Here is a 27,205-nt window from a genome sequence, read left to right on the forward strand (position 1 = left end):
TGTTTAGCACTTGTTGGCCCCTTTGCCTTCACTCTGCAGTCCAGCTCACCCCAAACCATCTCGATTGGGTTCAGGTCCGGTGACTGTGGAGGCCAGGTCTCCACTTTTTGTTAAGTATATAACTCCACATTCATAGTTCATACTATATTTATATAAGGTTCTGTCATTTAATCCAAAAATGATTTACTTATTTTTTGTGCCTATATTGATTACCTCAATTATTAGTTTTATGCTCCAAATCTCAGTTAACATATGACTCTCCACCTTTAGGGACTTTCAGGGAGGTGTTCCATAAAACAAGATTCCTCAGATACTGTGGTTAACAGAACTCATTGCTGTCAAATAGGAATTCAGTTACAGAGGTTTTCAATTGGGTAATCTTGACTTTGATCTAAAACGAATCCAGCTAACTGAGAAATCCCCCCCGAGCTTTAAGATTTTGTATTTATGAAGGCGGACATCCGCCTAGTGTCTTATGTTTACTTATTTACAGTTAAAAAGCACATGACATGTTTATTAAGAGGCCGTGGGTCAAGTGTATCCGTTATTCTTTCTTTTGTACTCTTAATAAAATATGGAGTCACAAACAAATAAAGATTTTTTATATTGCATTTCACATCCACTGTTTGTATTTTTCCTCATTTTTGATCCTGATGGAAGGCATAGGCCTGACTGACTGTAAAGACCATGATTCAGTAAAAATAAAAGAAGAAAGGTGAGCAATTTTTTACAGGTTATAGCAGAAGTGTCCAGAGTTCTTAGGATAAACTTTAGTTAATTGCATTTACATTTACAGCATTTATCAGACGCCCTTATCCAGAGCGACTATCCAGTAGTGACAGGGACAGTCTCCCTGGAGCAACTTAGGGTTAAGTGTCTTGCTCAGGGACACAATGGTAGTAAGTGGGGTTTGAACCTGGGTCTTCTGGTTCATAGGCGAGTGTGTTACCCACTAGGCTACTACCACCCCTCTTTCCCTAATTGCTTCCCAGTCCTGTTTCCAACCATTGTTTAATTAGGATCATGCGATTTTAAAAAATGCTTATGAATGTAGCAGGTTGAAAGTCTGGAAAGGTTGGGCTTTCATGACAAGGAAGCCTGTGTTAGGATTCTACAGCAAATCAGCTCCATATAATTAGTCAACTAATTACCCATATACACAACCAGCACCCCCCCATCCCATCCGTAGATAAGAACAGGGTAATCATGCGTTTCCCTGGCGACAGTGTTCATGATCCCACCATGGCAGGGTTTGGTGGGGGGGGGGGGGGGGTAATGAGAGACAGGTCTGCACAAGTGAAATGGGCGGGGCCACTGACCCCATGACCAGCACAATATGAGCTGTGATTGCTGCCTGTCGCCACGTTTAGGAGCAAAGTATAGGTGTGTACAGGTATGTTCTCTAAGCTTGAATTTTAAAAACTGTACCCAGGGCAGTTGTCCAATTAGCACTTGAGAGAACAACCGTCTCAGAACCTGCGGTCTCAGTGTTCAATTTACACGTCGAGTGCTGGCTTTTAACACACACGAGACAGAGACAGTCTGGTAAGAAATCTATCATCTTACACAGCAAACAGCACAAATACAGCTTATTTACTTTTAATGAGTTTAGCTGAACAATTTTTCCATTTATTCCATCAGCTTTGCTTGAAAATACATGAGTAACTTTGTTAACTTTGTGTGTGTTCAGTATTTAATATTTAAAATACAAAATGCACCAAAAGCAAAAATGTCATAATCCAATTCACCCCCTTCTGCCAAGGCACACACACACACACACACACACACACACACACACACACACCATGTGCTAGCAAAAGCTCCTGGAAATTAGAGGATAGGATGCGATGGAACCAAGACGAGGTACCTTCATAACCACGGATTCATCCATCTGCCAAAGATGCATTTAGAATCTCAGTAGAAAAATAATCTTGTAAATCCATCTGAGGGCTGACATCAGCAGGCTTGGAGCAATGCTAGCATCAGTGTTAAACGTTAATGTGTTAAAAGCTTTAAACAACATTCAGAAAGAAAGTTTTACAAAAACCCAATAAAGAATTAGTTTTGGGCAGTTATGACCCCTCCTCACTAGGTATATAGAATGCGGAATGGATTTGATCCATCTGTCTGTTTAAAACTTTACAAAAATCATTAAAATAGAAAAAAGGTACACCTCCAACCAATCATGTATTGAGCTTTTAATTGCAGGGGTGCTTTTCATTTTTCACCAAACTGCCAATTTAACGCTTTGTGTTGTAACAGTATGCATAGATAAATATAACAGGACTCATAACATCGTCTATACTACTGAAAAAAGCTGGCCAAATAATAAAAACTCGGCCACATTGTCCTGAGAGAGGAGAAGGACGAACCTGGAACAGGTTCTGAACTGAGTTTTGGGTGCATTGGGCACCACTTTGACAACAGCTGTATTCTTTGGGGCAGAATGGGATTTTTTTTTTTCTGGGTGTTTTATGGAGGAGGTTGGATGGGGTGGATCAGCCTCAGTCTGTGTTGGTGCCATGCGGCCAGTCCCCCATGTAAAACATATGTGGGACCACGTAGTTCCGGTACTCTCCCTCAATCAGCTTGGCAGCATTGTTCCTTGCAAACCAGCAGTCCACTGTCTGACGGCCGCTGTAGATTCGCCTAGATTTCTTAACCACGGGAACAGTACGGTCTTTGATCTTAAGCACACTCTGGCGGAGTTGCACGTCCTTCTGTGGTCCCTTGGGCTTTGAAGAGGTGACGTTTGCAGGAAGCTCGGTCAGGGACACGTTCTCATTCAAGAACTGACCTGGAAGAGGAACCGGAGGGGTGAATTAACACAAAAACAGATAAGGCCTGCAGACGTTTGCCCCGTGCCAATTTCTGTTTCATTTAAATCTCTGTGGATTCTGGGAATGACTACAATCCATTATCTAATAAAAAAATCTCGATCCTTATTACAGCAGTGGAAATTCAATCTCTGCCTGGGGAGACATTTTGACCTAGAACAGAGCTGCACTAATGTCTTTATTTCACTTTCTTTAGGCTTAGCGCTGTAGAGACTGTTTCAATAGAACAATTTCAAATCATGCTGGGCCACGGCTGATCAGATAGACAGATGTGGCTGCAGAGAACCTTGTAACTTGTGTGTATGGCACTTACGGCATTTCTAGTGTGTTGTACCAATCATAACCCTGTTTTCATTGCTATAGCAGCTCCCAAAGAAGCATTATCTCCTAAATCCGGTCTCAGAACCACAAGTTAATGTTACTGCAGCCTGCGCCGGTAATCAAATATTATAGGCGTGAGTGAAGCAGGTGATCTGGCAGGAATCTAACACCAGCTGGGGTAATATGATGGCTGTGATGAGGCTGAGACAAAAAAACTATGACGGCACTCATGTAAGTCTTTAAAGTAAGAAAAATTCTTGCTTAAGCTTAAAGATGAGACTTCAGTTCCAGAGAAAACCACTGAACTCATATCAGATACCATAACTGAGTGTGCAAGAAAGCAAATCTCTCACCCAGTAGACCATGAGAATCCTCGCTAAGGCCCTTGCTGTTGGAAATATAGAAGCCCAGATGGTCTGTCTGGTACGGGGCAGGGTTTTTATACAGGTGCAGCAGGATGACAAATCCAATTGTCCCCTGGATGGTCACCGTGATGTTGGAGCGCGCTGCAATGGCCACAGCCAGTCCTCCGGATTCCACAGCGATGCTGGAATCGCTGGGCAGCACCATGCGATCTCGGCTATCGAGGATGATCTTGCGCGGGGTCACTTCAATGTAGGCACGCCGTGGTTTGTCGACCACTATGATGATGCTGCTGAAGTACGTACGCTTGTCCTTTCGGCTGCCAGCAGGTGCTGGAGCACCAATCAATTTGCCATTTACAGTCACTCCTATGAGAACCCAAAGAGACCACAAAACCATAAATATCCCAATATATATGTTGGGTATTTCAGAAATCCACAGTCTTATACTTTTAGGACAAATGTGACAGACTGCTGACCAGACTGTGTGTGGTCAGTAACCAGTCGAAGGACGTCTCCAGGCTCCCCGTTGATGTTGAAGCACACGGTCAATTTACTCAGTGGAAACTCGACCACAAAGTGTGGATCCCCATCCGCTAAACATACAGAAGGCACACAGAGAACACCTTTCAGCATACAAATAACACACGAAGCAATTTTTACCATAATGATTAAGATAATGGTTTAAAACATTTCTGAATGAGCCCAATATTAAATATCCTGATTAAACATTAGGGTTGGGCAAGCAGTACGGACCGATGAATATAGAATTTGTTACCATAAATGTATCACTAATATATACATTTACATTTGCAGCATTTAACAGACGCCCTTATCCAGAGCGACTTACAATCAGTATTTACAGGGACAGTCCCGCTGGAGACACGCAGGGTTAAGTGTCTTGCTCAGGGACACAATGGTAGTAAGTGGGATTTGAACCTGGGTCTCCTGGTTCATAGGCGAGTGTGTTATCCACTAGGCTACCACCACCCCTCAGGTGCTAATCTATTAAGAATACTTTAAGAATACAATTAAAATACATTTTTGAAAGGCATGTAAAATAGCTGTGTGGTGTCATTGTTTAGTTTCCTTTGGCGATATTTCAGGGTAGCAAATTTGTCAGCAGTACTTGACTCAAACTCTCACCCATTGGCTATTTTAAGAACCGTACTGCTGTCATGTCTCGGGGGGAAAAAGAGGCACAGAGGAAAGGCATAGTGTCCGTTAAGGGTTTATTCTCAAACAATAAATAACTTAAACTCGGCACAATGGTCAACAAAAGGAAAAAAAAACGGACTTAAACGGACCCTAAGGCATGTGCCGGTCACCAGGACCAAGCGACACACAACAGTGAGGCCTCAAGTGTCCACATCAACGCAGCGGCCGCTTCTCTGTATTTCAACAGGTCCTAATCGCCCCTGCTCAATGAGCCTCAGATGGGAGCGATTAGGACTTGTTGCTCACTCTCCTGCGCTCACAACTGCATGTTGATTATATAAAAAGTTATAGAAAATGATTGACTTATATAAAATTCTATTTCACTGACTTCTGGCATACCACAAAAGAGAGGCTGTGGGATCCAACGGTTTAAAACAAAGACGAGACAAACAAGAAGATGTTAAATATTCTTATTCTCTTATTCTGTATTCTGTTGTAGATGTGACTCTATTCTGTGCACTGCCTTTCAAAATGTAATGAGTACAGAATATGTATCACCATTACATACATCCCATTATGTCCCAACTCTATTAAACATTGTATTATATGTTTCCTTCTTTATAAATCTCAATATACATGGATATTATTTTTTCTGCTCTTTATTGTTTTCCCAGAGAAGAGGTACAGGATGTGGGATAGATGTAGGGTCAAATATCAGATCTGATGAAGACTGGAGCTTTGAGTCCCAGAGAGAGACTCTAATGTGATGGGTTCAGATGGGTTCTCATGTCATGTCATGACTCCCACAGAGGCCCCCTGTGATCTAGCAAAAGTACTGTCTGTCATCTCCGTCTGTCTCATTTCTGTCTCCCCATCTCTCGTCATGCCACTGCAATCAGCTCTCCCCGCCAGGATTTCCCACACTGCACTGCAGTATGATTTAACCCTATGTGTTGAGGCAAAATACCATTTACAGGCTGGTTTAATTACAGACCCTCCTGTCTCAGTTCTGTAGCTTAGCTTTCATGTCCATACACACACACACACACACACTCACGCATAGCTCACGCATAGATGTGTTTGTACTATATAGCCTAAAGTACAAGCACACAAAACCAAGAGTGGAGGAGTACCAGATGTTTTGGAGATGGTGACCGACTTCTTGGACGGCCTCCTCACAGTGCCACCTGCAGATAAAGTAAAAAGGGTCATTAGAGTCAGGACTTCAAATGAATGTGAACTGCGCAACCTCAGCTTTATACAACGCGGCCAGAATGCGAGCGAGCGTATGTGGGAGAGGCCGCTCACTTCTTTCTTTGATGACTTCAGAACTTGGCTGTTCCTTTTTCCTGGTCAGACTCTGGGGCGATACTCCAGCTGCCTCATCGGGCAGCTCGTTGGACGACGGCATGACAGGGGCAGCTGTGGATTTGGCGTTATTGTCCAGAGTGCCATCGGGGAGGCCCTGTGGCTTTTCCACCAGCATGTTGGTGAGAGGAGTCAGGAAGTTGTAGGCGAGTGAGATGTTGGTGACTTGTTGTGTGAAGCCGTCTCTCTCCCTGCTGGTCTGGCTGCGCAGACGTGACCGCAGGCCATCCTTCACACTCAGAAACCCCCACAAGCGCTCCACGTAGCCGTCTGCACTCGGACCGGTGTCTGAGACCCCCACGGACACAGCCGCCACCCTCCGCTCCGTCTCCTGCTCACATTCCGGCAGCCGCACATCCGTCTCCAGGACAAGAGTACGGTCACTGTTGCTAGCTGTCATCATCACGTGCAGAGAGTCTGAGCTCTGATTGGTCAGCTTTCCAGCGATGACAATCTCAGAGCCATTGAAGTAGTTGGTGAAGACGTGCTGTGTGACGTAATCCACAGAACCGTCAGAATATTCCACATGGATGTCAGAGAGTAGCGGCGTTCCAATCTCATCGTAGAACCTGTGAGGTGACAGAGTGTGAGAGGAAACCTGGCTCGGATTCTAATATCAGAACCTCACAACATCTTAACCTGCCCAGCATGAGGCCAAATCACTGCTCCCGGAATTTAATCTGCCCGATCCTGCAACCACTGCACCCTTTCTGCAAATGTGCCCAACACGTGTTCGGCTGCTGTCATTAATACTCTTCTGCCAAAAATGTGGTTTCCAATACTATTCACGCGCACGCTTTTTTTAATCATTTTTCACTCCAGTCAGAAGAATGTTAATATGATCATATAGCACAGGGAGCACAGATCAGGCAGATACATTTTTTTTAAATCAAACCCCCTAAAAGCATGCAAAATCATGCAAAATGGCTTGAGTTGCTTAAAAAGTATGAAGTGAAGTGAAGCACAGCACACGGTGCACACAGTGAAATTTGTCCTCTGCATTTAACCCATCACCCTGAGTGAGCAGTGGGCAGCCATGACAGGCGCCCGGGGAGCAGTGTGTGGGGACTTTAACTTTAAAGTGAAGTGATTGTCACATGTGATACACAGCAGCACAGCCCACGGTGCACACAGTGAAATTTGTCCTCTGCATATAACCCATCACCCTGAGTGAGCAGTGGGCAGCCATGACAGGTGCCCGGGGAGCAGTGTGGGGGGACGTTGCTTTGTTCAGTGGCACCTCAGTGGCACCTTGGCGGATCGGGATTCGAACCGGCAACCTTCTGATTACGGGGCCGCTTCCTTAACCGCTAGGCCACCACTGCCCCAAACCTTACAAACTTTCCCTGATCGGGAATCGAACCCGGGCCGCGGCGGTGAAAGCGCCGAATCCTAACCACTAGACCACCAGGGACCCTTTTGGAAGGTGCTTTGCTCAGTGGCACCTCAGTCAATCAATAAATTGTAAGGTTAAAGGTCAACCCTCTAACAGTCCAACCAACTTAGTCACCCCTGAAGTCTGTGAAACTTGAGGGAATGTCTGGTATTTCAAGATGAAATACACACATACACATAAAGATTCCTGACGAAGGTTTCTCACGGCTCAGGTGTGCACATACAGAACCGGTCGTGTGTTGGGGTTCTATTAGACACGTGCAGGTGCTGGACAGGACCCATGTGTCACCGGTCGAGTAAAGGCTGGGCACAGAAACATTCTGACTGTGTTTAACATGCCTCTGTCAACAGCTCTGAATTTAGCGCATGCTGATGAGAGACAAGAGATTATTACAGAGAACCTAAACACACACACACACACACACACAGGGTGAGAGAGAACGAGTGAGATTAGAGAGAGTGTGAAAGAGAGGAAGAAAAAGGAGCCATTAAAGAGAACACGACAAGCAGGTGGGTGGGGGCAGAAAGGGGCAAGGTACAAAATAAGAAATGGAGGCAGAGGGGGAAGACCAAACCAAGAGCGGAGAGAAAGCAGAAAAACACTGGACTGTGTCAACAGGGCACAGGCCTGCTTAAAGACAACCTAGCTGTAGGAACCACCTGCCAACAACGGCCAGAAAAATACTTTCACTTGGCTACCAAGCCAACTCTGAAATGTAGTGCAGATTCTTACGGGGAGTGACCCACAGAAGCACACTTTTATATGTAGTGTACACTTTCATGGCTACGACGTGCGAGTAATTCGAAATATAAAATATCATCTGGTCACGCCAATAATCTCGTAAAAACAAAAGAAAGTGGGAAAGAGATGATAAAGGAGGGTATACGGGGTAGAAAGACCCATGAGTGGAGAAAAAGACAGAGGGCAGAAGAAAGAAGTGCACACTGTGTAATCGAGAGGAGTTAGGCAGAAACAAAGGCACATTCATTCCACACAGTGCTAATAAATGCGAGAGGAAGAGGTATAGTGATTGTGCTATTTTCATGGTGAATATAGATCAATATAAAACTTTTATTATCATGTATATGCTCATATCACTGCTCTCCACTATTATTGTTTCCCCTTGTAGAAAAATGTTAGGAAAAAATATCCCTGTTTGCTGGAGTAATTAATGCGAAATTGTGTAATTGTAGCATGCCTCCAGTTCAAACTGGAAAATTCTTTGTTGATTGGAGTTGATTCAAACTTTCATTCAAACATGGGGAGGAACACTCCCTTAGTCATCCATCATCGTGACAAAGAAAAGAGACACCATACAAAAGAGGGAGCAGTGTGTTGCCCTTTATAAGACAGGGAATGGTTATATATAGGGGTGGTAGTTCGAACCCCACTTACTACCATTGTGTCCCCGAGCAAGACAATTAACCTTGAGTGTCTCCAGGGGGACTGTTTCTGTAATTAATGATTATAAATTGCTTTGGATTGTATCTGATAAATGCTGTAAATGTAATAATTTATATGTTTTTTATGGTTTTGCCCCACCCCAAACACACTAGATACATTATTAGAGGATGCTCATCAATCCACTTTACAATTCTTTACAAGCCACTATGCATGCAATAAGAACAATACTTAACTCCTGTGATCCTTATGGTGCCAACTAATTTGGTAAAAGCAATAATGCATCTTCCAACATACCCTTTGAGCATGGATCGAGCATCGGCATCCTCTCCGATTCTCCTCATGGTGCCACAGTTCTCCAGGGCCATGCGCTCCAGTAATCGGTAGTCCACGTCATTGCCCAGGCCGATGGTGAAGATGCAGAAGAGTTCCTGCACTGCCCCCTGCGTGTTCCCCAGGATGCTGGAGGTCTGCATCTCCCCCACTGTGGGCCTTCCGTCCGTCAGGAAGATGATCAGGGACACAGAGTTGTCCCCCTCCGCAGAGGACAAGAAAGTCCTCAGCAGAGTGGATCCCGACTGAATGGCACCATTTATGTCTGTACCTGAAAGGAATGTGGAAATGATGCAGACAACATCCTGCAGGGAGTATGATGAACACCAAGTAGCCAATGCCAGGTAAGTAAATAAATTCCATCAGATTTCTGAGCAAGGTTGGATGTGTTGGGGAAGGGGAGGGGTGAGTACCTCCAGTTGGTGAGATGGAGAAAATGAACTTCTTGGCATCTCTGATGTTGTCAGGTGTGACGGGCACCAGTTTGCCTGGTTGCCAGATGCGGATACGGTTAGAAAATGCCACAAAGTTAAAATGGTCGTGAGGTCTCAGGTCCTTCAGGATGGTGAAGAGGGCTTCTTTTGTCTGTCGGAGATAAAGGAACAAGCTTTCACCACTGAGTCACTTGTTCCTCTTCTGCAGTGAACAATAAATCTTCTTGAAGATTGGAGAGCAAGTGTCAGAGTGGGATCCAATAGGTCAAAATGTGCTCTGTGTGAGTGAGAGTATGTATGGGTGTGTGTGTGTGTAGGTGCATGGTAGGGTGGTAGTAGCCTAGTGGGTAGCACGCTCGCCTATGAACCAGAAGACCACAGAGTGACAGGTTTAAGACCCACTTACTCAGGGACACAATGGTCTCCCTGAATAAGACACTTAAACGTGAGTATCCCTCTGTGTGTGTGTTAACTTACCATTTAGGAAAAATGCTCAACTAAACTGCCAATGAATTTGTCACATTGTCACATTTAGTAACAAGTGTGTGCTGAACCTGTGCTGAATGTGCGATGGAGTAGTACTGACTGGGACAACTGAACACTTGGCCAACAGCCTGTCCACGGCCTTCTTTTACAGATCAAACATACACACACACACGCATATTTTTTTTAACAGCAGACTGGATCCCTGTGATAGTTATCCAAATTATCCAAAAGTCATCCAACTAACATCCTTTCACAAACCTGTCTAATTTTGGTTCCAAGCATGGATGCACTGGCATCGATCACAAACACCACATTTTTTGGCACCACAGGCAGATCCTTGGGAGCGAAGTAGTGAACAAAGTGACCGTCCAGCACCTACAGAGACACGGGACACAACACACACACACACACACACACACAAGCAGAGCAAAATGTAATTGTACAGCATGCTAATTGGTAAATTCCCAACCACATGGTCTCATCTTTACAAAGTCGCCTGAACTGGAAGGTTGAACCTGAGGGGTCAGGATGAGAGATTTATCAAAAGACTCTCCCATGCTGCACCAGACATAACTCAAACACAGCACTATATGTGTATGAGATAAAGTATAAGCACTGTAAGATCTACCCAATCAAAACCAGTGGGTGGTAGGGTGCTAGAAACCTAGTGATTAACCAGAAGACCTAGGCTCGAACCCCACTTACTACCACTGTGTCCCTGAGCAATACACTTAACCCTGAGTGTCTCCAGGGGTACTGTCCCTGTAACTACTGATTGTAAGGCGTCCTCTGGATAAGGGTCATAAAAAGCCATGTGGTCAGAGAGCAACTGTTTTTAAGACAAGTGTCAAAACCTCTTTATTTTTAATACACATTTAGTGGTAAGGACAGGACTACCACCGCACAGCCTTCTTATCTTCTCTGAACCGATCATTCCAAATCTCATCAGTGTTGCTCCAGAGAAGACAACAATATATAATCTTATCTGCTTTCTGCTGCATAAAAGTGTGCAGCGCGTGTGTCTACCTGAATGTCCCCGATCCCCATCTCCCTCTCCACATCGTAACGAATGATGAAATCCCCCAGGTTGCCGCTGGTCGTGATGCGGGCCTGCTGTGCAATGTTGGGGCTGAAGGTGATCTTGCAGAACGTTCGATTCTGTTGGATCACTGTGGACAGTGGCACCGTGGCCTTGGCTACAGGTGAGGGGCGACGTGGGTCCCCAGAACGCAGAGGCAGGGGTTGTACGTGTTATAGAATAGTTATAGAAGACAGTTTGGATTTCATGCTAATTCTCTCACACACGCACATTGTAGCAGCTTACCGTCTGGCGTTGGGCTTGGAGCTGTTTTGCCATTCCGTAATGGCAGCACCTCCAGGTGTGTGATGGGCGAGTGATCTACGATTATGGTCTCCACACGGAGGCGACTGACCAACTGCATTGGCCGCACGCTGGTCACATGTTCATAGTGACCCAATCGCCTCTGTAGAAGCTCCTCATAGGTCAACAGGAAAATGGCACGATTCTTGCCGGGGACGACGACCGCCATCCTGAACATCTCCATCTCACTCTCACTGTATGACAGACAGAATAAGAGAAACGGGGAGAATGACATCATGAGTCTGGAACTGCCATTTTCCTGCCAGGGAATCTGTCATGGGACTCATCTAAATAGTTTTATTTTGTAGAGGAGAAACAGATTCTCTTTTACACCCTCCCCTCCATCTTTTCTTTCTATAACGTTCTCTCTTTCTCTCTCCGTTGTGCTGTCAGTTCTCTAACCCCGCCCACATGCGCGCTAAAGCCGCCTCTTTTTTCCAGAGGCCCGGTCCACGGATGCTCCAACACACTGTGGGCAGACCAAATGGGACGGACCTCCCACCGTACCAGTGTACCTTCGCCGGCACCGTCTGTGCATCAGCGATGCCACAGGGGAGCCGTTTTTAAACCTGCCTGATATGATCCTTCACGACCACGGTGGGCAAATAACAGAATGCAGAACATCTAGAAGATGATATGACTTTTTAGGCAACATTCCTTCGTGGGTGTGGGAACATTCTTTTGACAATTTTTTATGTTCTTCATTGAAATCAGTTGTTCCCAACCCAACCAGGGGGGGTATTAGAGGTCGGGGGGGGGGGGGGGGGGGAAGTAACTAAAATTATATTTATAGCATTAAATATTTAAACAATGACACACCCAAAAGGTAGTATATGTAAAACTCTGTTTATTCCTGTATGCTATATAGACTAGAGCTGTAAATCTACTCAGTTTCGTACTCAAGCTGCTAGTAAATGTGTTTCGCTGACTGGTAAAAGTGGTTCATTTGTTCATTTGATTTGCTGTCGTCAGGCAATGCGTTCACAAGAGACACGTACAACTGCTATTTCCATAAATATACGTATAAATAAACGTATGTGCATGCGGGAAGGAATCAGGGTTGGCGGGTCTTGGCTTGTCTTGGACTTTGGGAACCACTAAATAATGGGAACAGTCTGCTCTGAATATCATGATAAGAACTTTTCTTATGATAGAAACAGTCTACTTCTGCTTAGGAACTTCTACTCCTGCACCATAGAGAGCATCCTGACGGGATCTCAACCTGGTTCAGGAACAGCACCATGCAGGACAGGCGAGCCCTACAGAGGGTGGTTCGATCAGCTGAACGCATCATCTGTACCAAACTCCCTGACCGTCAATCAATCTACAGCAAGCGGTGCTGGACCAGGGCCAGGAAGATAGTGAAGGACCTCAGGCACCCCAACAATGGACTCTTCTCTCTGCTGCGATCATGGAAGCGCTTCCACTCCCTTAAGTCCAACACAGAGAGAATGAGGAGGAGCTTCTTCCCGCAGGCTATACGAGCTCTCAGCAACCACAACACTACACAGGACAGAACACTAATACACTCCAGCACTTTCAACAACTTCTGGACTCAATCCCCCCAGAATCTTGCACATTTTTTTTTACTTTTTATTTTCACGTTACTCATTTGCACACCTTCACCCTACCTGTTACACATATTTTATGTTAAAAAGTGTAATATTTGGTTATGTTTGCAATATTTGCATATTGGTTCACTGTATACTTGCAATGTTTGCAATACTGTTTTTATTCATGTTCATAAGAGTGAGAAGCCTGGGTCTGGATGAATCGTATTAAAAATATGTCGATAATTACTCATCAGAAGGACCCTTGTGTCACCTGTTCTCGGTGGAGCCCTTGGTCTTCAGTTTAGAGTCGTCCTCTTTGACATGTTTCAGCCTCTTCTCTCTCGGCCTGATCTGGCTTGGGTACACGCGGCCTCCAACAATCCTGCATCACCAGCATGAAGTAGATATGGTAGAAAGAGACCAAAGAATTCTTTACAGAGCACAGGGCGTGGCCAGTGTCAGCGTAAAGTGGTTCATTTTCAAGCTCCCGACAGAGATCTGTTGGATGCTCACATGGTAAAGTTGGACACATAGGCGGTGGCTGGGACCTGAAACTGGAAGACACCTTCCGTGGCCACAGAGTAGCGGTTGAACATGGTGCAGGACACGGCAGTGAAGGCATAGCGGGAGATGATGGTGGTTTTTACGGACAGCTCCTGAATGTGGGGCTTCGTCTCCTGTGGAAATGAAATATTAAAAAAAATGGTCTAACCGCACTCTACGAGCGTTTCACTTTTTTTAGATGGCAGGTGTCGCACACCGACCCTTTGGAGTTGAAGGAGAGTCTACTTATTTTTTTTTTTTACAATATGAGTCTGCAAGGTCACGTCTCTTTACTTTCAAGACACACTTCTGTTATCATCATATGCATGTTCATCTGTGAAATGTACACTAACATGCATAAAGGTAAAGCAGCAAAAATGTCCGTAAGGTGGTTGAAACAAGCTGGCATCGCAGCAAATGTCCACTCTGTTATTCACCCTGTTATTTTTTTTTTTTTACTGCATTATGAATGTCATTGCATAGGTTTGAGTCTACAATGCATGCTGTAACGTACTATAATGTGATAATTGGTTATCATTGGTTATGATTTTTGGTGTTGGGTATTTGTTATCACACCGGACACGTGTGTCTGATTATGCTCATATGAATATTTGATGCATAAACGTGTGCTGCATAAAAGCAAACGAGACACGCACTCTAAAAGAGCCACAGAAGCTTCTTAAAAAGATGATTTAAATGATTTGGCCTCGTCGTGACTCCCCACCCGTATTCTGTCACTGCTGGACCGTTGCCTCCTTTATCACCAGACCGGTCTGCTGGAAGGCGCTTGTCGCCGCGCCCCAGCAATGACACTTCACATCATAACGGGAACCCGACATTATAACGGGAGGATCTGGCGTCTCGAGGTTTAAAGGTTTCGGGATTCGGTTACCTTGGCCAGGGACGTCTTCACCTGGCGCGCCGACCTGCGTGGAACCTGAAACAGAGAGACGCGTCTCGTCACCGGAGCAAAACGCGGTGTGGGTGTAACGGTGCGCCGTCGCTTACAATTTCCCGGTCCGAGTCGCTGAAGAAGTCGTCGAGGTCGGGGTCGAGGTCGAGGTCGGGGTCGCCGACGTGCGCCGCGGACACGTGCGAGCCGAAATACACGATCAGCGCGCAGAGCAGCGTGTTGCGCGCCATGCCGTCGGGGGACTGTCGCGGGAAGGTCGCGTTCGGCGGGACAGGGGTGGACGAGTCTGTAATAATCCAGCTGGAGAACGCCCACTCTGCAGGCGCACACACACACACACACACACCCCATATACCCCACACACACTGTTACAAAGACGCTGCTGAGACGCACAGGCAGTCGCCGCTATAGTTGTATATATACATCATATATAGATCAAAATATCCTAAACTATTCCAGACCACGTTTGAAATGTGGAGAGGCATGTTTACATCGCGATTCTATTGAGATTCTGAGCTGTTTGGAAAGTCCGTCCGATGCGGGACGTTGGCTATTTGTCGCCCCCTGGTGGCCGCCGCGACACCGACAGCCCAGAAAAAAAAACCCGGAACGCTCCACGTTTCTGAGGACATTTACATTTACAGCATTTACCAGACGCCCTTATCCAGAGCGACTTACAATCAGTAGTTACAGGGACAGTCCCCCCCTGGAGCAATTTAGGGTTAAGTGGGACACAATGGTAGTAAGTGGGGTTTGAACCTGGGTCTTCTGGTTCATAGGCGAGTGTGTTAACCACCAGGCTACTACCACCCGAGGAGCGTCATATTTATTTAACACCAAGAATAGCCGAAAATTAAATAATAACTCTTTAGACGCCATCTAAAGGACATTATGTATGTCATTTCATAGTTTTGAGTTAACAAAGTAAAAACGATCTAATGTTTGTTAAATTCTGCAACTTTGTAAGCTAATTCGTTGTTGATTATTTAAAATGTTAATTGTTCTTTTATTCAAGGGGAGGCTTTTAACATTCAGACCTAGTAATGGAGCCATAGCTGTGTCAGAAAAAAAGGATGAAGTGAACAATTTATCCAAGAATAAATTTTTATTTGATTTGAGTCCATATGTGTATGTGTGTCGATTTAAAAGCAGTCAGAGATAACACAAGACGTGTAATGTCTACATTTAATATTGATCAGGGCTAATACACAGCTTGATTTTCTTAGTTTCACAGCTTTTCATTGCATAACTGTGTGTATATATAACACACACACACACACACACATATATATATATATACACACACACACACACACACACACACACACAGAAAATTGCAATAAATAAAAACAACTACATTTAACAAATTTGGCTTAGAATTCTATTGTGACATTTTTGGCCAGTTTCAGCGCTGGAAATTCTACAGGGGTTTCTTAGTTTCACAGCTTTTAATTACACAAAAAGCCTAGGAATAAACGACAGACTAATAGTATATAGATATATATACAGAACACAGCAAAAAATAAAAACAACTGCATTTAACTACTTGCCAAAGAATTCTATTGGGACATTTTTAGGCAGCTTCAGCACAGGAAGTTCTTCAGGGATGGTCTTCTCTTTTCTTCACATCTCTGTAGTCCTCTTTAGGGGCAGTGGTGGCCTAGTGGTTAAGGAAGCGGCCACGTAATCAGAAGGTTGCCGGTTCGAATCCCGACCCACCAAGGTACCACTGAGGTGCCACTGAGCAAAGCACCGTCCCCACATGCTGCTCCCCGTGCGCCGGTCATGGCTGCCCACTGCTCACTCAGGGGGATGGGATAAATGCAGAGGACAAATTTCACTGTGTGCTGTGCTGCTGTGTATCACATGTGACAATCACTTCACTTTTTTTTTTTCAGAATGCCAAACACTGTGTGTGATTTAAAATATTTAAAAAATATCTGTTGTCTGTTATACTTGTATCACTGTATTTCAGTGCATTAGCTCACCTGTACGGAGCATCTGCCCTCCTTCTGTCCTTCTGTCCTCCAGTCACCTCCTGTGCTTGACTTCTCAGTCAGTGAAGATTGAGTTGCACACTTATTCACTCCCCTTAACCACTTAGTCCTGTTACTCTGGGTAGTGGCTGCTAGAGCCCATCCCAGGGTGGGGTGACACCCTCCACACACCAGGTCTGAGCCGGGATTCAAATGCACAACCTTGGAGGTTGGAGGTTGCATGGTGGGAGCATCGCTCACCACCATGCAAGTTTATAATCTACAAGATTTTTAGATCTATTTAGATTGTATAGATATATAATCTAAAAGAACATCTGATGTAACACCATGCACGTTCTTTTGTATATATGTGGTGTCTAGTGAATATTGTCCAGTAGATGACACCAAAGATTTAATGTATGGTGTTCCTCTGTACCCAGAAAAAATAAAAAGTTGTTGGAAGTTGTTAATGGAAGTTGTTCGTGTGTTGGTGTGACTGCAGGTAAAACTGTTCGCATGTAGAACATAAGGAGGAGCATGATACATATCATTGCACGTTTGCCCAGAGCCTATGAATGCCTTCAACTCCTCCGGTGACTCCCCATCCAGCAGACTTGGCAAGAAGTGAAGTCTGAGTCCTGAAATACACACATGTGCAATAGCGTTAATATATAAGAGGAAGAATGACGTGTGATGTCCGTACACTGGTGTGTATAATGGCTTGTCGACCATCTGATGGAGTCTGGGGGCCACATCTTCAGCACCTCAGGTTCAATGTCACAAAGGCAACCTTCCCATTCCTTACCCGCTAGGCCACTGCCAGTCTGAATTCAGACTAGTTTTCTGACAACTAGAAGAAAGAGGGTGGGATGCGGGTGGGATGAGGGGGGATCATGTCATGTGTGAACATGCCTTTGAACGCAGCGCGGCACGCTGCAGAGAGAAGGGATGAGAGAATTACATAAGGCGAAAACAAATCATCAAGCCCAACCTCACAGCCAAATACACCCTGTGTGCTGCTGACCTTCTACTGTACATCAGCAGTTTTAGGTCAGGAAAACATAACGACAGTTCAAGGAAGCCATCTGACCTGCTAGGATTCGAACTCACAACCTTGGAGGTCACGAAGTGCCACGCTGCCATGTCCCCATGACGGATGTAGTTTGCATGTTGTGTTAAAGTCCAGAATTGGTCTTGGACCAACAATATAGACATGATTAGAACATCCATAAGATGTCTAATGTTTAGTGGGTATTGACAGTGAGTTAAATTCTCAGGTCTCACCTGTGTCACCTAGTCGCACCTAAAATTTAGTTATCAAGTTAGGTTGCTTGATCGGTTTTGTATTTTTTTTTTTATTTAGATTTTTTCCTATGGTTTCCTATGAATGTTAAACCGCTGCTGTTACACATACACACACATAGAGAGAGCAACACACACATGTGTAGCTGTTGCAGATCAAGTTTAAAGGTTCTGTGCTTTTAAAGTTATGTGAAGCACATCAAATATTGACCTGAGCGTAGATTCTCCACAAACACAATGGGTGTTTCATCCCCAGTTTGGTGACCTGTCTCTCTCTCTCTCTCTCTCTCTGTCGCTTGCTCAGTCCCTCTCTCTCCCTCTCTCTCTCTCTCTCTCTCTCTCTCTCGCAGTTCGGTTGTCTCTGTGCAGGTTTAAACACTACAGGCCACCACCATGCAGCTACAGACTCTTATCCTCAGCATTCTCCTCACTCATAGAATCCACACTTTCGAGTTTGTGATCGACGGAGAGTGGGACAGTGATATGGTGAGTGTGTGTTGTGTTCTTAATGCGCTTTTCTGCAGAAATCGGATGGACTTTCAGATCTTTCGCTGAACTCTCAATGCTTTTGCCCTGCCAGCCAGATTCTGCTGAACACAACGACAGATTTAGGGTAAGTGTGTTAAAATGAGTTTTTGTTAAAATTGTTATTTAATTAAAGAAATTGGTTTTTCCATTTTAGCGGATTTAGAAGTGGCGCCAAGCTGAGTTCAACCTCTGCCCACTCAGCTATTGATTAATTGGTCATGTGAAGTTCAGCCATTTGGCGCTCTGATGGTTTTTAATAAATGTCTCTTTGCAATAACAGCACTCATTTAAGCCAGCGTGTCTTGTACTGTTGTATTGGAAGTGTACCTACTTTCTGATTTCAGAGGAGTACACTGGTCAGCGAGGAAGAGGATGGTTTTGAGGTGAGTTGTTTGGCTCTGCTGTGGCCCAGTTAATTCTTATCTCCAGATCAGTGACTTTGGAGTCCTGCAGTCCAGCGGTTATTGACATATTGTGACTGGAGTTGATCTTTCTACCCTGGGTCTCTTAGAGAATTGACAACTGTTTTGTAATGTGATGGGTATCCAGTGTAATATGTTTTGGAACATATTCCATTCCAAACCATTTCAATTACTCCTTGACTAATGTTCCAGATTTTTACAGATGTTTCATTAAATATTACATCAGTAGGTTAATGAGTCCTGTTTAAAGTTATGTCTGGTTTGTGATTGTTTGCTGTTTTGGTGTGAACGTGCCCAGGCCATTCAAGGAAATGACATCACAGTTAAGAGTTACAAGGTGGAAAGTCGCATCACTTCCCGTTTTGCTCACACCACAGTCAAGAGCTCTGTGGTCAATTCAGGATCAGGGGCCCAGACTATTGGCTTCAATGTCCAGATCCCGAAACGAGCGTTTATCACCAACTTCACGATGTAAGGAACACACACACGTCACAAAATTGAATTGCTGTTCACACCCAAACACCTGCACCTAACTGCACAATTCCAAGGACACAGAATCCGACACCCACTTTCTCAGACACGTACTGCCTCATTTACCCCACAGTGCCGCTGATGAACAGATATGGTAGATAGTGTGGATTAATTTCAACAATCCAAGTGGCAGCGTGTAATTCTACCGTAAAAAAAAGCTTAAGGGCTGATTTCTTTCTGCTATTCGTGTCTCTTTTTGTGTTTGACAGGAATGTGAATGGTATAACATTCATCGGCTCGGTGAAAGAGAAAACTGTGGCTAGGAACCTGTATGCTCAAGCCAGAGCTCGTGGCAAAGCTGCAGGAATAGTCAGGTACTGGTGTAAGACGTATTTTACATAGGAGAACACACACTACATACATGCATGCCTAAATAGTAAATGCTCTTATTAGCAGTAGGGTTGAATATTTTGAGATTTTTATAAATGCACCGTTGGGGGTTTGGGGTGAAACAGCATTACAATATGTTGTTTACTGTGAACATGGTGGTATTGACAATAAAGGTCTTGAAAAACTTGAAACTTGAACTATATGTAAACTGACAGCACATAGCATGTCCTTGTTTTATCTACTGTATTACAGTCAATAAGCAGACATTTTACCCAAAATTACTCACAAAATGACTTATGTTGACACAATATAGACAACATAAAACTGCTACTCAGTTCAAAGTGTGTGACGTTTTAAAGGGCATGCAGAGGAATTGTCCTCACCAAACTGTAATCTTTTATTACATTAATAATCACTTTATTACAGACCATCTTAATTTCTCTGTCTCTTCACCTCAGGGCAAACTCTCTGGACATGGAAACGTTTAAGACTGAGGTACACGTTCCTGCCAGCAGTAAGGTGGAGTTTGAGCTTCACTACCAGGAGATGATGGAGAGAAAGCTGGGCTTCTACCAGCACACGTTGCATATCCAACCAGGCCGTCTGGTGCCTCATTTACAGGTCAGGCACACACACCATGCATCGGGCATTCACTCACATGATTCATATACTGTACTATCAGGACATAGAATTATAAATAACATGGATGATTAACATGGTACCTGATGTTTTAGGCAGCATGTGAGGAACTAATGTTTTGGAAGCAAGATAAATGGAAAGTTGTAAAGATCTGAGTTACCTTGACAAGGACCAGATTGTGGTGTTAGACGAGAAGGTGATACCATCTCTAAAACAGCAGGCCCTGTGGGGTGTCAGCTCGGAGCCTGGAGGCAGAATCATCCAGACTAATCTCTTGTCCTACAGAAGAGCCGCTGTAGCACAAACTGCCTAGACTTTAATGTTGGTCAACATAGGAAGGCGTCAGAACACACGTTGTGGCACAGCTTGCTGTGTATGGGACTGTTTAGCTGCAGATCTCACACACACACACACTGTCACTGTCATTTTCTTACAGGTGGACGTGTACATCTTTGAGCCAAAGGGCATCCGGGCGGTGGAAACACCAAACACACTTGGAGAGCACTTTGAAGGCATCACTAAGGTGGTACAAAATAAGGACAAAGTGCACATAGTGTTTAAGCCAACACTGCAGCAGCAGAGAAAGTGTAATAACTGCACTGAGAGCGCCGTGGATGGAGTCTTCACTGTCAGATACGATGTTGAGAGAGAGAGCAACGCTGGAGAACTACAAGTAAATGGCAAAATCGATGGTCACATATCAAGCAGAATGAAATGATCTGAAGGAATGATTTGAAGAAATGACTTGCTTCATGTTATCTTGTTTTTAGGTATCTGACGGCCACTTTGTTCATTTTTTTGCTCCAAAAGAACTCTCACCTCTGTCTAAGAATATCGTGTTTGTCATTGATGTCAGTGGATCCATGTGGGGTTTAAAAATGAAACAGGTACTAAAGGTCACCAAAGAGTAAATAATAATTTCATTTCAGTTTTCTGTTCTTGGGGACATAGGTCAAAAGAAATGATGTATCTCCCCTTAGACGGTATCTGCCATGGAGGCCATCTTGGACGACCTGACCATGGACGATTATTTCAGCATAATTGATTTCAATCACAATGTCCGGTGCTGGAGTGAAGAGTTGGTGCCTGGAACTTCCATCCAGATTTCAGAGGCCAAGAACTACATTAAGAACATTAAACCCAATGGAGGTGAGACAGTTGGAACGAAACTTGGTTATAAAAATGTGGAATATGAAATGTTATGTGCATCTATAATATAGGTGGGGCAGTGGTGGCCTAGCGGTTAAGGAAGCGGCCCCATAATCAGAAGGTTGCCGGTTCGAATCCCGATCCACCAAGGTTCCACTTAGGTGGTACCCGGGCCCCGGTCATGGCTGCCCACTGCTCACTCAGGGTGATGGGTTAAATGCAGAGGACAAATTTCACTGTGTGCACCGTGTGCTGTGCTGCTGTGTATCACATGTGACAATCACTTCACTTTATACATTATATTTAATGTTTTTGGCAGTTTTGTGTCATAATTTCTATCTTACCTCAGGTACAAATATTAATGAGGCCCTGTTGAGGGCGGTCCAGATGTTGCTGAAAGCATCCATTCAGGGCCTGATTGACCCCCGCTCTGTGTCCATGATCATTTTGGTGTCTGATGGAGACCCCACCGTGGGTAAGAATGACCAATTAAAAGTTGACACTTGAACACCTCGATGCTTGCACTCCAAATCAGCAAGGTTTATCTCCAATGGAACCAATGGCAGTTCAACCTCTGCTGGTGCTTTAGGTGAAATAAAGCTGAGCAGCATTCAGAAGAACGTGAAGCGGCTGATGCGAGAGGAGTTCTCGCTGTTCTCTTTGGGCATCGGCTTTGACGTGGACTACGACTTCCTGGAGCGCCTGGCCTTGGACAACAGAGGCATGGCCCAGAGGATCTATGCCAACCACGATGCTGCTGAGCAGCTAAAGGTATATGGCACAGTCCTTTATCGTATCACCTTAGGAGTTCACTGACTTGTAGAAGGGCATCCTCTTTCTTCATTTGTTAAGCATTATCAAAGGCTATCTAATCCTATCCAAAAGACAGATTTGGACGAAAGGTCGAGATTAAATGACATGAAATAAAAGAATAAATGCGAGTCATTAGGATGGGGCTGAGTGTCCCACTCTGCTCCTGTCCTTTTTTTCTGCAGACATTCTACAGCCAGGTGTCATCTCCGCTGCTGCGGAAGATCACTGTGCAGTTCCCAGAGGACTCTGTGACAGACGTTACCCAGAACCACTTTGACAAGTTCTTCAAAGGCTCTGAGCTGGTGGTGGCTGGCAAGCTGAAGTCCACGAGCTTCACCACTCTGTACAGCTTCACCACAGCTTCAGCCGTGAGTCTCACCAGCAAACTGACAGGCTGGGGAAGGGAGATGTGTCCTTTCCTCTGTGGGAGCCATGTTTTCAAAAAGAGAAACAATGCAAAATAGTATTATTTAAACCCATGCTTCATCGATAAAATAGGAGATAATATAAGAGATAACATAACATATTTTAATGACATCACACTGTATACCCCAAACACACTGGACCTCCAAAAATAAAAAACACAAGGGTTAAATAAATTATCCTGGTTTAATAGTGGTTAAATAAAATAAAATAGACTTAGTTCTACTGGTAAATGTTTGACACAGAGGATATATCTTTGGAAAAAAGGCTAATGCTTTTACCACTCACTCCAGCAGAACCCCCCCACTCATCAATAAATATATATACTAAATCTGATATATAAACTATACCTGACATTGCTGAAATTTCCTACAAAATGTTGAAGTGTAAGAGTTATTGATACACACTAGTGAGTTTAGAATATTGTTTTTGACTGTGTGCGTTTGCCTGTTTGGCCCAGGCCACAATGGACCTGAGTCTGGAGGCAGAGTCTGACCTGCAGGAAATGGACACCTGGCTCAGCCAGCATGAGCACTCATTTTCAGGTTTCGCCCGACAGATGTGGGCCTACATCACCATCAACCAGCTGCTCGCCCAGAGGTAAGAAAGAGAGGGAGAGAGAGAGAGAGAGGGAAAGAGAATATATTAACAGCTTTCATCAGACACTGTCTGAATGCATTCTGCCAAAGAAAACATTATGAATTGATTAATTTAATATTCTGATTATGGTGGTGTGAACCTCAATCAGGTTATTTAAATCTAATTATGGTATGACTGAATATAACCTTATTAACACTATCTTGGATTATTGTGAACTGTAATATATCATAACTCTATAAAATTTGGATTTTTACATCTGTGTATGTGCTAAAGATCCTAAATTGTTAGCCATGTTAGTATCTTCCATACAGCTGTTATGTTATGTTATGCTTCCACTAAGGGGGATGGTTAAAAGCAGAAGACACATGTCGTTGTGTGCACAGTGTGCTGTGCATCACATTGACAATCACTTCACTTTGACTTTAATTCAGGTCACTGTAGAAACTGATTCATCAAACACATTTGAACATTGTAATCAAACTATTAACCTTAATCTATTTACTGAACATGATGTGATCATTACGGACATGGTCATGTAGAGATTGCTTACCAGATCTGCTCAAAACTAAATACATAAATAGATAATATAAATAGAAATAAATCATAATGGGTAACCAACTGCTGCATCTGTGGCTAAACGTAAAAAAGACAAAGGCACCTGAAAGATCAACTGCTCCATGTACTTCCTGAATGATCCTGATTCCTGGTGTATAAATGGGATTAACTGGATAGCAATGTGCCGTGGGATTATGTATGATCACCAAAAAATTGCCCAGTTCTCAACAGTCCTCCTGAGGTTTCACTGGATGGAGTGAGAGCACTGGGTGTTTTACAGCTCCACACACACACACACACACACACCTGGGCAAAATAATCCAGGGATAAATACTACCAATTCGGAGGTTAGTTAGAACCTGGAATCAAATAAACCTGGACTGACTGCAAGTCCTCAATATGGTTGTTCTCCTGCAGGTCCCTGGCTCCCACTGCTGCTAAGAAGAGGAGAATTACTCAGGCAATCCTGAATCTGGCTGTGGACCATCAGTTTGTCACTCCACTCACCGCCCTGCTGGTGCAGAGCGAGGACGCTCAGGAGAGGCTGTTGGCCGACTCCCCCAGGGACCCTAAACAAGGCTGCTGCTCTGGAGCAGGTTACCAGTCAATACACGAAATGACAGATTCACTAGTTCACCAATCAGAATGATTCAATTAGCACTAGTAACACAGGATAACAGAGGAGGAAGGAAGGAAGGATGGGATGGAAGCTTGTCTTCTCTTCTTTTTTTATTATTAGGGCCTACAAATTGTCCAGGATGAGGAAGAGTTTCAAATAAAAGTTCATAATTTCATCTCCTGTGCTCATAGATGCAAAGCAGTCCATATTGTGTATGTGTTTGTTTTAGTTAATACAGACATTCTTGATGTCACATTAGTGTACCTTAGTGAGATATGCTCTGTGAGGTCAGCATGAAGGGAGTTTGTATTAGTGCAGAGTGTGGTCAGAGTCTTAATTCCATTTCATTTTAAAGGGACTTTTTTATTGTCTCTGACAATAACAGGCTGTTAATCCGGAACGTGATGGAAACTCATTCAAGAACAGGGACATCAAACATGACAAATGAGAACTACAGCTCTGTAAAAGAAAATGACACTTTGTTGTAATACAGGTGTTTCTTCTGTAAGTGGCCCAAGCGTACAAGTCTACTCTCAACCGTCATGGGTTCGACCAACTCTTGCCCCAACACCCAGCCCTGCAGAGAGACCTCCCATTGGCCCGATCACAGTTGGTAAGTTGGTAACTTCATTCTGTCTTCCAGACCACTGCTTTCCTTCATGGAATATCATCAGACATGGTCAACCCTACACAAAATGGAATGCCAAACCAAAATGCTTACTTGCCAGTAATTTCTACACAAATATATTAATTTATATAACATTTTATACTCTCTTAAACTTTTACCTGCCCAGTTTTCTTGTTAATAGCACCACCCTCCTCAGCTGCCTTCTCACTCTGATTTCTGGATTTGTCCTGCAGTGGAGAATGACCCACACTTCATTGTTCACCTGCCAAAAAATAAAATGGACGTCTGCTTCAACATAGACTCTGAGCCTGGCCATATTCTCAATCTGGTGTCTGACCCCGGAACAGGTGCCATCTCTTTCCTTCCAGCTTCCCATAATGCAATGCTGTGTGCTAATGATGTCCATCTCTGGCACAGGTGTGGTGATAAATGGGCAACTCATTGGATCTAAGAGAGTAGTGAACCACAAACGGAACACATATTTTGGCACCATCAGCGTTTCCTACAAGCCCGAGGAGGTTCGGGTGGACGTCGGAACCAACGGCATCGATGTGAAGGACGGAAAGAACCACCACTCCTTCTCCTGGGGTGCCACAGTCACCCTCACCATGAAAGGGTAGGTGCTTGGGTGTGTGCACCAGTTCGAGTGTTCTTGCAGACTAAACACTGTTCTTTAAATGACACAATTTGTGTTTGTGTGTGTGGGATGCCTCCCAGGGTAAAAGTGTCCATATTGAAAGATTCCGAGGTGAATGTGACAGTAGATGACAAGATCTCGCTGATGGTTCTCCTGCACCGTGTGTGGAAGAAGCATCCCGTGAATGTTGATTTCCTTGGCTTCTACTCACCCAGTAACAACCAGTACTCAACACAGGTCCACGGGCTCATTGGTGAGACATTTTAAAGCTTCCATCACATGTAATAAAGTCATCATCAGACAAAAAAGGCTTTTTAAAATGTACATTACCCAATTAAAGTGCATTTACTTCTTGTATTTTAAAGCTTAATGGTGCATACATTTAGGGTTACGGTAATCTGTTCTGAATTTTCTTCAGATCTCATTGCAACCTGTAGTTCGTGTTTTGCAGTACAGCTGCAGGTGAGGGCAGAGTAGTGCAAAGGATGAAAGGGGTAAAAAAAGAGTCACAATACAAACTATACAAAATGAAGTTAAGACACATTAGGTAACATACATTACAGTGAGGTAGTATTATTTAAGTGGAGTAGCAGCAGTTTGTGTGGTGTACAATTTCCAATATATCTATGAATATATGAATATGATCATATCTTTAAGTGACTAATACAATATCGAACCCGCTCCCCAGGTCAATTTGCCAATGAACCTGAAGTGAAGGTGTTTAACCTGCATGAAGGATCTGATCCAAAGAAGAAAGAGGCAAATATGAAAGTGAAAGGAAACAAGCTGTCGGTCACCAGGTAAAAAAAAAAAAATTAACACACACTTTATCCAAAAATAAAATGTTTGGCCAGAGGATTTATAAAAGGAAAGAGGAATCAGAATTTATTCAGAATGGTTTTGTTTTAGCCAATAACTATTAATCAATTAGCAATTTTAAATTATTTTAAATATAGATTTTATTCTAGCCGAATACAACCACTATTTATAGAATGCTTAGCTTTAACAAATAACCTTTTTACCTTTTGCAAAGCATGTACATAACAATGTAGATCAATTATTGCCAACCCTGACCATTGTGTTTAACAGGGGCTGGCAGAAGGACTACAGGTCGGACAAGAACAAAGGCTCCGAGGTTTACTGCTGGTTCATCCACAACAGCGGAAAGGGTTTCATTGACGGCCACTACACCAACTATATCGTCCCGTCGCTGGACAGCTTCCTCCCACAGCTCTGAGGGCCGGAGTGAGGGATTGGAGGATGGTTGAATGCAGAGAGGCAGACCAGGAAATGATATAGCCACCCAACCTTGCAGGCTAATGCAAGCCAAAACACTGCAGAAACATTTAGTGGGGTCTCCTTTAAAGAACATGTAGAGTGTAGAGGTCACTGAACTACATGGTCACTGTTTTGGGGGTTTGGAAGAAAACGACTGTGTTAGTTGTTTGAGTAATTTCGAAAGGTCTTATTTAACCCCTACTACTTCAACCTTGTTCAGTTTTAAGTAAAGGTAAGGTTCTTGCAAATGCTGATAAAGGTTTTTGCAGGACTGTCATGAAAGCCATCC

The 27,205-nt window shown here is 43.9% G+C and overlaps 2 protein-coding genes and 1 non-coding gene across 3 annotated transcripts; 1 reads left to right on the forward strand and 2 right to left on the reverse strand.

The window, feature by feature from the left end:
- Positions 1 to 1,675: 1,675 nt before the first annotated feature.
- Positions 1,676 to 14,791, reverse strand: itih5 (inter-alpha-trypsin inhibitor heavy chain 5). The gene is made up of 14 exons (XM_028954659.1): positions 14,582 to 14,791; positions 14,466 to 14,510; positions 13,544 to 13,707; positions 13,302 to 13,412; positions 11,421 to 11,671; positions 11,123 to 11,292; positions 10,355 to 10,471; positions 9,590 to 9,761; positions 9,141 to 9,447; positions 5,987 to 6,615; positions 5,812 to 5,865; positions 4,000 to 4,116; positions 3,512 to 3,889; positions 1,676 to 2,797 (listed from the first exon to the last, which is right to left on the reverse strand). The coding sequence occupies exons 1-14, from the start codon at positions 14,714 to 14,716 to the stop codon at positions 2,505 to 2,507; spliced, it is 2,943 nt and encodes a 980-aa protein (XP_028810492.1). The 5' UTR covers positions 14,717 to 14,791; the 3' UTR covers positions 1,676 to 2,504.
- Positions 7,389 to 7,460, reverse strand: trnae-uuc (transfer RNA glutamic acid (anticodon UUC)). The gene has a single exon. It is a non-coding gene; the product is annotated as a tRNA-Glu (tRNA).
- A 3,318-nt stretch (positions 14,792 to 18,109) lies between the features above and the next one.
- itih2 (inter-alpha-trypsin inhibitor heavy chain 2) lies at positions 18,110 to 26,999 on the forward strand. The gene is made up of 20 exons (XM_028954781.1): positions 18,110 to 18,250; positions 18,345 to 18,377; positions 18,637 to 18,675; positions 19,013 to 19,185; positions 19,455 to 19,559; positions 20,034 to 20,196; positions 20,651 to 20,887; positions 20,985 to 21,101; positions 21,195 to 21,363; positions 21,713 to 21,838; positions 21,953 to 22,134; positions 22,359 to 22,544; positions 23,060 to 23,199; positions 24,172 to 24,350; positions 24,867 to 24,986; positions 25,235 to 25,348; positions 25,419 to 25,617; positions 25,719 to 25,891; positions 26,327 to 26,438; positions 26,728 to 26,999. Exons 1-20 carry the CDS (start codon positions 18,158 to 18,160, stop codon positions 26,873 to 26,875), a joined length of 2,808 nt encoding a protein of 935 aa, XP_028810614.1. The 5' UTR covers positions 18,110 to 18,157; the 3' UTR covers positions 26,876 to 26,999.
- Positions 27,000 to 27,205: the final 206 nt, after the last annotated feature.

Source organism: Denticeps clupeoides, chromosome 15, assembly GCF_900700375.1.
Source record: "Denticeps clupeoides chromosome 15, fDenClu1.1, whole genome shotgun sequence".
Classification (NCBI taxonomy): Eukaryota; Metazoa; Chordata; class Actinopteri; order Clupeiformes; family Denticipitidae; genus Denticeps; species Denticeps clupeoides.